Below are 10,287 nucleotides of genomic sequence, written 5' to 3' on the forward strand. Positions count from 1 at the left end.
CAAGAGGGCCGGCATCTTGGGCGGTGGGCCTCCAAACAACTCAAAAAAACACAACATAACCACCTTCCAATGGGGAGCTTCCAATTGCTCCCCATTCCCCACACAATCCCATTAGACATGACCCAAAACAAAGAACATTGCTATTTAACACCAGACCAAACATAAAGTGCCTGACGTGGCACAGGTATACACTGTGGACATTAGGGATCGAAACCAGAATTTTTCAGATAAGAGTTGGAACACCCAAAGTCCCGAGTCCATCCTCACTATCATTAAAACGTCGTCACAGTGTCATCATTTGGAATATTTTGGATTATTTGATGAACTAAAAAGTCTCCATAGCATTGCTTTACTCTTGACTCATCTTAAATACTTTTAATCTGACTCAAAGACCTCAGAGCCACACTTCCATGAAGCCTTAAACCAATAAGGGAGTTTATCATACGAAAGTCTGACATTTGTGTTCATTAGCTTCATTTAGTCAATTGGTTAGTAAGACAATTAAACTGTGTTGCATTTCCCTGTTATACGTCAAGCACATAGCCTATTGATAGACATCTGGGTTATAGCAAAAGGTTATAGAATTATCAAATTGTCAATTTATATGCTAAATGTAGCATGGTAAAATAAATTGAAGTGTATGTGTGTGTGTGTGGGGGGGCGTGGGGGTGGGGGGGGGTGTGTGTGTTCGGTGTGTGTGTGTGTGTGTGTGTGTGTGTGTGTGTGTGTGTGTGTGTGTGTGTGTGTGTGTGTGTGAACGTGCATGTCGTGTGTGCGTGTTCGTGCGCGCGCCTTAACTTTCTAACAGTCTTAAATGAACTCCATGCTAAAGCGACAAGGACAGCGGACAAATGGATGTTCCACAGAAGTCAAGACAGATAGCTTATTTCTAGCGCTATGCCCTCATAACATAACAAGACCTACTTTCTATCTGTCTAAATATATACACAAGCAGCGTCTATAAGTCAGCGTGGCACTATTTGTAATTGCCTGACACTGGCACGGACAGCTCACGCGCTCCAGCGCCGCACGCGTCCGGCGCATCTTCATTCTTGAAGTGGAAAGGTGCGCGGCTGTCCACCGCATCTCTGGATACCGACGCGCCTCGCAGCCTGCCACTGTCACCTGACAGCTATTATTTTGGTTTACCCACCTATATTTTGGCGTTCATTTCAACGACTGAAGGGGGATGTGTTATTGTTTTATTTTTTCTAAATAATATTAACTTTTTCAACTGAACATCGAAGACATGGAAAAACTCGTCGGACGTCTAGCTTAAGTTTGTGGATAAACGTTAAATGGAGATTACCCTACGCTCAAACTTAACACCAAACTTCCTTTTGTTTTTTTCTTTTATCTTCAATGGACAGCAGAGAAACACCAGACACGCATCATGGCTGACACACGCCGTTGCCAATAAATAGGGGGAGAAAAATGTTGTGTCTGGGAAATGCTCACAGAAATGGAACAATGGGGATCAGGAGTGGAACACGCAGCGGGACAATTATCCGGCACCGGCAGTCCAAACGCACGTCCAGGATATGCTTCACATTTACTTTACTCCTGCTTATGTTTACACCGAGGGTGGATTCATCGTGGTGGTGAGTGTGATTTAGATTGTGTTTGTGGATGCTGAGATTGTTTTAAGTTAAATCATCGCAACATTCTTGTTCATTATTCTATCGTCCAAATGGGCTCAAAAAGCGAATGAAAACGTTTTGGTGTGTTGAAACGTTTGGGCTAAAGTCATGCGATGAAAAGTTTGGTAAACATTGAATTTAATGCGTTTGTATATTTTAAAGCATGATCATTACAATGGGGAGCATTCCATTGATAGGATACCTTCTCATTTTGCATGTTTGTTTGCGAGAAGACGAAACAAATTCACATTTAGCCTACCCTTCCTACATCATGACAAGTCAATTGTTTCGGTTTGTTCGACACTGCCTAAAAAAACCATCCGAAAATTACAAAAAATGGCAATTTCAAAGGATTTAACAGGTAGGCAATCTATACTGACATTTTTTGAATAGATGAACGCCCAATTGCAGGCATTTTCAGGCCTATATGTAAGGATGAAGATAAATGGCAAGAGGGAACATTCCGCTATCATCCATCTTGTTTGGAGTAATTGGCAGGTGCAGGCACCGATGCATGAATGAATGTTCCTTGATGATTTCTCTCGAGGTATTTGGGGATCCGACGACCACACCAATACACCCAATACACTGGAGCAGACACACACACACACACACACACACACACACACACACACACACACACACACCATTTTCATTTCAACATAGAATCTGATTTATAAATCCTATTTGCCTTTAAGGTCTTCTGCTTTATCTTCTTCAGTAATAATTTATTTCATAATAACTACTTCATAACTACTATTACTACTTTAAATGTAATAGTCTAAGCCATGTATAGCACATTCTTTGGTATTCTCCAGTCCATTCCTATGCTGTTTAAGGACAATAATGAATATAAGTAATAATGAATCCACATGGACTCATTTACTGATCCAATGACTACTCATTTGCAGCAATTGCAACATTTTGATGGGCAGCACAGGACCATCAGCCCCCCACCCACCCACACACACACACAAAAGTCCACTCTTTTGTCTCTATCTCATGTTTTATCACTTGCATGTGACTGTGACTGTGTGTGTGCGTGTGTGTGTGGATCTTCATGTGTGTGTGTGTTTGTGTGTGAACGCGTGTGTGTTCTACCAGGCAGCACAGGAGTCTTTTGGCACAGCCTCTGTGTACAACACACAATAAACACTGGCCGTTCCTCTGCTCTGCTTTACTGCTCACTGGACTCAGTGGTGTCAGCGTAAGAATGAGGTGGGGGGGGGGGGGGGGGCACTGGCACAGCCATAACAGGAGTGGAAATAGCTGTGTCTGTGGTGTGTGTGTGTGTGTGTGTGTGTGTGTGTGTTTGTGTGTGTGTGTGGGTGCTGCTCTCTCGGTGGCCATGGACGACATGGCGGTGGCGGCTGTGATTAGGGGCCCATGATGATATCAGGATAGAGGGTGCAGGTGTGTGACCGGGTGGGGGAGTGACTAAGTGAGCATGAACGAAATGAAGAGATGTTCCGGGGAAGGTGGGTTACCACGGGTTTGTACTGAAAGCTAGCCTCTCTTCCCCTCACATGGCCCGCTTCACCGTTATCAATTGGAATGTTTTTGTAAGTATTTAGTGATTTAGTTAATGCCTTGATTCTCAGCGAGGGATTCCTTTGTAGATACATGTCATTCATGAGCAGGTAGAGTTCCATTAGGACATATTGCTCAAGGGTGTCTTCATGCAGGCATGGGGGTTCGAACCGAGAACCTTTGGGCCCGGAGACAAACACCCAAACCATGATGCTACTGTAACAATATCAATCTCATCAAGTTGGAATAGAAGTGGCAAGGGATCTATCTTTATGCATCCAATAGATCCTATGGCATGACACGCCTCTTCCTTAAACAGATGTCAGGTGGAAATCAGCCCCCCCATCGATTTCAACCTATGGGCGTCACTAGGAAACCAAGGGACAACGACGTCTGTCCCTTGTACGACGTCTAGCCCTGTCAAAACGTACACCCTGCGGCCCGTTGTTAGTTTATCCAGCGATGTGTGTGTGTGTGGTTGTGTGTGTGTGTGTGTGTGTGTGTGTGTGTGTGTGTGTGTGTGTGTGTGTGTGTGTGTGTGTGTGTGTGTGTGTGTGTGACGGGATGCTAACGGTCTACCTTGCGGTGCAGGTACATCGGAGCGCTGGGCGCCAGGGTGATCTGCGACAACATTCCAGGCCTGGTCAACAAGCAGCGGCAGCTGTGCCAGCGGCACCCGGACCTGATGCAGTCCATCGGCGATGGGGCCAAGGAGTGGATCAGGGAGTGCCAGCACCAGTTCAGACAGCACCGCTGGAACTGCAGCACCCTGGAGCGAGACCACACCGTGTTCGGCCGCGTCATGCTGCGAAGTGAGTCCGTGCATGCTTGCCATCGTTTGTTTGTTTGTGTGAGTGAGTGAGTGAGTGAGTGAGTGAGTGAGTGTGTCTGGGGCGTTGTCATCAGTTTTTAATTAGAAGCTGTTTATTAACCTCCTCGGTGTTCCCCTCAAGGAGTTGGAAGAACCCTTAAAGAGTGTGTCTGCATGATAGGCCTGCATGGCCTGAAATACTTATTCAAAGAGTAAACTGCTTTTGCAATGCTTTGTATGCATACCTTCCAACATGCTTTGGCCAAAGCGCATGTGGGACTGCTGGTTTCAGCCTTCTCCAGAGAGGGACTCCAGAGTGTGAGGTGATTAACCTCAGAAACCTCAGAGTTCACGTAGGGAACAAAATGGGAGTGGCATCGATTTCTCGAAACCCTCAAGTCAAGCAAGTCAATTATGGTTTGTATAGCCCTTCATCACAGTTACAGTCTTAAAGGGCTTCACAGGCAATATGTTTATGACACCTCTTCACCGTAGCTCCCTAAAGGGAAAGTAAACCTCTTGAAATGATCAAGGAAGAAAGCTTGAGAAGGAATGAAGATCAAGGATGCCTCCTTCCAGGGCGGGTTAGAGGGGTGCAATGGGCACCATCATTGACAGACACATAGTAGTATTACATCAAACATATTAAGAACTATTTTAAAAAATACGTAAGAGAGTGAAGACCATCTCTCATCAGCACGCCAGGGCGGCCACACAGGGAGGGCAAGTTATCAACAAACCCCATGCCCTGCGCTAAACTATACACACCCTCTGTGGCCCAAGAGCGATTGCTGGGGACCACGAGGTGACAGCGGAGAAAAGCGCCGTGGTTTCACCTTCCCCGGGAACAAGAAGGGAAGATTGGGAAAGTGGACGTTCTCTGAAAACAAGTAGCAGATCGAGGGATCCACACGGATGATGTATAAACAGTAATAGGAGATGTAAATATTTGGGTAGATGTTTCTGGCAGCCAGACAAAGCCTCACTCCCTGACATATCGCCCATGTTCTGCTCCATTGCGTGAGCAGGACTGAGGAGCAGCGAGGTTGGCTGGGAAAGCCAGACCAAATAACCCCCCCCGCCATCCCCTCCGTCTCCCCCAGCTCTCTCTCGGCCCCTCCTCCACCCGGCATCACCCCATTACCCCCTTCCAAAAGAGAAAAAAAAGCTCCCCTCAAAAGAAAAACACAGCAGTGTGTCTGAGAAGCGGCCGTCTCTGGGGGTCAGGACGAGGTGGAAGTGAGCAGAGCACAACGGAGAGGTTACCAAACTGACTCCACGTTACTTCAGTCGGTCCATCTGTCATACACAGACTGTTTTTCATGCTGCCACTGCCAGAAGGATGGAGGAGGATTCCACTGCTTTAAAGAGCAGCATTCTATTGGTCAGACAATGATTATTATTATTGAATACATTTTTATGGTGCCTTTCTTGAAATTCAACAATTGCGTTGCATGCATGGAGAATTGAAGTGTGATAAATGTCTGTGTCTTGTTGTTTAACACAAAAGGTCTGAGTGCAATATCTAAAAGCGCCAGATGAGGCACAAGCATCTGCTATCACCCTTCATCAACGTTTCAAGGCAAAAAACCACAAAAAACACCTTTCACTGTTTAGACTTCACACAAGTGTTTCCTTTCCCTGTTCTGCGTCCACGCAGGCAGCCGGGAGGCGGCGTTTGTGTATGCAATCTCTTCGGCCGGCGTGGTGTACGCCATCACCAAGGCCTGCAGCCAGGGTGAGCTGAAGATCTGCGGCTGTGATGGCCAGAAGCGCGGCAGAGCCAGCGACGAGAAGGGAGACTTCGACTGGGGCGGCTGCAGCGATAACATCAACTACGGCATCAAGTTCGCCAAGGACTTTGTGGATGCCCGGGAGAGGATGGTGAAGGATGCTCGGGCACTCATGAACCTGCACAACAACCGCTGTGGTCGCATGGTGAGATGGGGATCCTTGCAGTCATGCTTTAATTGTTGGGCATCTGCTTCCCTGCATTGTTTTAATCCTATCGTCTGTGATATCGGTTTAAGCATTGATTGTGCCGTGCTGAATAAGTGTGTGCCACCAGTCTGCCACCAAATAATTTGAATACAAAGTTTGGATCCCACATGGAGACATTGGTTTGAAGAGTAACAGAAAGTATTCTTTCAGCATGCAGTACTGACATTGGGAGCATTGGTGGGAGGGGGGGTTAAAACTTTAATCTCAAAATCCTAAATCTCTCACCTAAATTTTCATGATTGAGGTAGTGTTTTCAGTATTTGGATAGCAATGGAAGTTTCTATTACATGGAATTTGCTGATTGTATGTACAGCAAGGTTAATCTCCGGTTTGGCAAACAGGATTTCCACGGGCTTGGCTTCCATGCTATGGACCCATTGATGTGTTTTTGTATTAGTGTTTAGTGGGTGGAGGGTGTTTTCGTTACAGTTTAATGCGAGGTGGTGGCCATGAGAGGTTGTGAGGCGGGTCATCTTCCACGTTCACACTGGAGCGGTTACACCCTTGTTCACATGCTTTCTGTCTGGTGCCTGATGTTTTGATGGCAATGGATACTCGATAATCACTGCAAGATGAAAGCAGGCATCACACCAATGGAACACAGTTGGTAACAAGTCGGGGCTAATTCGTTGCACATGCTTCTGCGGTGCGCCACATCGTATCCGCCGTCTCCTTCCTTGAATAACTTATTGATTAGTGCAGAGCCCGGATATTCTTATATTTTTTCATTAGGTAAGTAGTCAAATCTCAATGCAGGATTTGAATGCATCTTTTTTATTTGTTTTTCGGAATTCCCCCCAAAAAACTTAGATTTCCATCATGCAGGTAGAAGTTTAGGTTACAAATCGTCCACAGGATTTGGTTTTCCATGTTGGCGTTCCCATTAGTCAGTTGTGGCCGTATAAATAAGAGGTTGTGGCATGCTTCTTAATGGTTTAACAAGGGTTTTAACAATGAAAAAATTTAGCAGCTATTTCAGGGTTTAAACAAGACAAAAATATACCAAAAAAGCGCTGCATACTAATTGCCATGTATGCCATGGTTTTTGCTTTAATGACCCTCCGTCCCCCTCAATAACTCCTGTGTGCTCTCTCTTCAGTTGAATAGCGCTAGTCCTGCCGTGCAATTTCATAAAAACTTTGCACAATGTTTAAACCACCTGTTTGCTTTGGGATGATTGGAAGTAGGCCTAATCTCCTACTATAGAACCCGTGTGTCATCGGAAAACTTGTCATCGGAAAAAGCATCATTGAAGCTCGGCCGTTACCAAATTGGATAAGGACGGATGAGTGGATCCAAAGCCGCTGATGTCCACCTAACGTGATATCCTAGTTGGTTTTTGCATTATTAGCGTAACACATTTTTCAGTGTGAATTTATGATTCTTAAACAGTGGTCTCAACCAGCTCTGATTCAGGCAGGGAAAGACAATCAATATGAATTTGGAATTTCTAAAAAGAACATACACATATTCAAATTTTGCCCTGGAAAACGGAGAACGGATATAAACTGGCCAGCCCTTTTATCGACCTGGAAGTGCATGTGGGCTTACCATTTGGCAAGCTAAGGGAAGATCCCTCCAGACAGCATGCCACAGGGGGAAGCATCATTGGTTTAACCCCTGTGCCCCTTTTGGCCTTTGCTCCAGGCGGTGAAGCGCTTCATGAAGCTGGAGTGTAAGTGCCACGGGGTGAGCGGCTCCTGTGCCGTGAGGACCTGCTGGCTGGCCCTGTCCGACTTCAGGCGCACCGGGGACTACCTGCGCAAGAAGTACAACACGGCCGTCGAGGTGACCATGAACCAGGACGGGACGGGCTTCACCGTGGCCGACCAGGACTTCAAGGGAAGCACCAAGAACGAGTTGGTGTACGTGGAGAACTCCCCCGACTACTGCCTCACCGATCGCTCAGCAGGTGGGGGTTGGCGTTTTCGTTGCAGACTTTTATGAGTGTGTGTGTGTGTTTGAGTGAAATTTGACCTATGCCAAAGTGGTTTTAAGCCACGCGTGAACTGTGCTAAACCGTGGTGAACCAAAAATGACGTAGTCACAGCTCGTATGTGGTTTATGTGGGGATTTGACACGCGTTGCACACCTCTGAAAACGTGACGCTCCGGGCTTTACGTACACTTTCTCGAGTGCAGCTTTACAGCTCCCCAGGGTCACCTGTTATTTTTCTAGCAAACTTTCTTCAGCACTAACTTCCACTCCAGCCTGCAACTCTAATAACGCCACAAACATTACTATCCGTCCTCTAATATACTCCAGTTGTTATATTTCACCGATTTTCCCAGGCAAACATCTGCAATAATATACTGAATCTTCATTAAAAAGAAGTATGTGAAATATGAGGTTTCTCACCAGACATGAGAAGAGACGACATGAATTGCTGCAGCCCTGTGTCAGTTTCACAAAATCTATGATAACCACAGACGTGTTTGCTGAAGGTTGCATTCCTCCACGGCTTAAAGTTCAATTAGCTGACCTCTTTCATTTTCTCTCTATGTGTTTGTTTTCCCTTGGAAGACTTTGTCTCGGCGTCTCTTCCCATTCCTTTAGGAGAACACTGAGGAGGTTAATAAACAGCTTCTAATTAATAACCGAGGACACCGACCCGACAATAAAACTTATTGTGATCTAGGGCTTCTTTGCTTTTCAGCTACATGAGCAGATTGTCTGAGCGGAAAGAGATGAAGTGAAAGAGACACTTGAAAGATAGCTTGGGCTCTCCCCATCCCCGCCCTCCCTGTCCAAACCCTAACCCTATAGAGGTGACCTTAAAATGGACGGATGACCCTACTAGCCGGTAATCTCCATTGTATTGGAATTCACACCCTAAGGATACATGCAGGCTTATTTCTGAAACCCTTCCTTTGGTAACGTTTGAGCTCTCCCCTCTTAACACCCGAGGGGGAATATCTGGCTTCACAAGCTTTGCTTCTCATCAAGGATCGCCTTGTTATTAGACAGGACATGTTATCTTAGGCTTGATCTTCAGCGTGCTTAATTAACACGCACTGCTCTAAATTTGGGGCAGGCCTGATTACTTTGTTTGATGTCCTTAATGACTTTAAGTGCAGTCAGTCTCTCACCTTTTCTCGGCGTCAACGTTGAGACAGAAGGTGACGAGAAAGTGAGTTTAGGGTAACTATTTTGAGGGATTAAAGGTGATACACTTTGTCATGCAGTTGGATGAGCGTTTGTAAGTATACACATCTGGTTGATGGGTTAGAAAGAAGTCATTATACTCCAAATTAACACTAATAAGATGCACATAATGGCCAAAGCTCATCCCTATGATTACTAAACATCCCAAAAAGGAATATTAACTTTAAATTTGAACACAAACATGCAAACACACCACAAGCAATAAATACATAATTTAACTTTGAAACACCAAACTAAAATACCTGCACCGAGGATGGAAGGTCTTGTCTTTTGTACTTTTTGCATTTTGCAGAATGAAACAAATGGCCTGAGCGGCCAGTCTTTCATCATAAACTGTTGAGAAGGAGGGGCTAAAAGACTCCCATTTCCCCCCCCTTTACAACAGGTTCTTTGGGCACAGCGGGTCGCGAGTGTGACAAGTCATCCAGAGGCCCAGACAGCTGTGAGGTCATGTGTTGCGGCCGTGGGTACGACACCATGCGTGTCCAACGCGTCACCAAATGCGAGTGCAAGTTTAAGTGGTGCTGCGCCGTGGAGTGCCAGGACTGTGAGGACACGGTGGACGTACACACATGCAAGCCTCACAAGAGACCCGATTGGTTGGATTGAACCCGAGGGTGGCCGAGATGGACCAATCCTTCAGTTAAACTGTCCACCTGCGGATGGTTGCCTATATAAAATCGATGAACTACGAGTTTCTTCCCTAAATGATCCACTCTCTTCACTTCATTCAATGCCTGTGATATCTAAACATTGACAATTACTTTCTGAAGAAAAGACTTTTAAGAACACAAATGCTTTGTTTGATTGATCACAAAACTGAGAAGGACCCGGTCGATGAATGTGTGCTCCTTTCGTGTTCTTCTGTAACTATATTGTCCTTTCTAAAGATTGAACATTATTTACATTGCTGTATCCTAACCTCGTCTGAGGTGAGCATTTTTGGTGAGGTACTTTTTTCAGTGTTATACTATTGTGATGTAGCTTATTATACTTTACTGAGTTAATTTGATCACTTTTAAAGTTTGGAGAGAAAATACACTATTTGGGACCTACTACTAGCAAAATGCTTGATTCAGGAGTAAACAAACTATGACAAATCGTACACACCGAGACCACAAAGACACGGTGCCTGTAGCT

At 45.4% G+C, this 10,287-nt stretch overlaps 1 protein-coding gene across 1 annotated transcript; it reads left to right on the plus strand.

Moving 5' to 3' along the window:
• Positions 1–1,434: 1,434 nt before the first annotated feature.
• LOC307083579 (protein Wnt-2b-A-like) lies at positions 1,435–9,756 on the plus strand (the record flags this gene model as incomplete). Its single annotated transcript, XM_079747508.1, has 5 exons — positions 1,435–1,601; positions 3,762–3,982; positions 5,642–5,919; positions 7,630–7,894; positions 9,533–9,756. 5 exons carry the CDS (start codon positions 1,435–1,437, stop codon positions 9,754–9,756), a joined length of 1,155 nt encoding a protein of 384 aa, XP_079603634.1.
• Positions 9,757–10,287: the final 531 nt, after the last annotated feature.

This window comes from Pollachius pollachius, assembly GCF_949987615.1.
Source record: "Pollachius pollachius genome assembly, chromosome: 12".
NCBI classification, from domain to species: domain Eukaryota; kingdom Metazoa; phylum Chordata; class Actinopteri; order Gadiformes; family Gadidae; genus Pollachius; species Pollachius pollachius.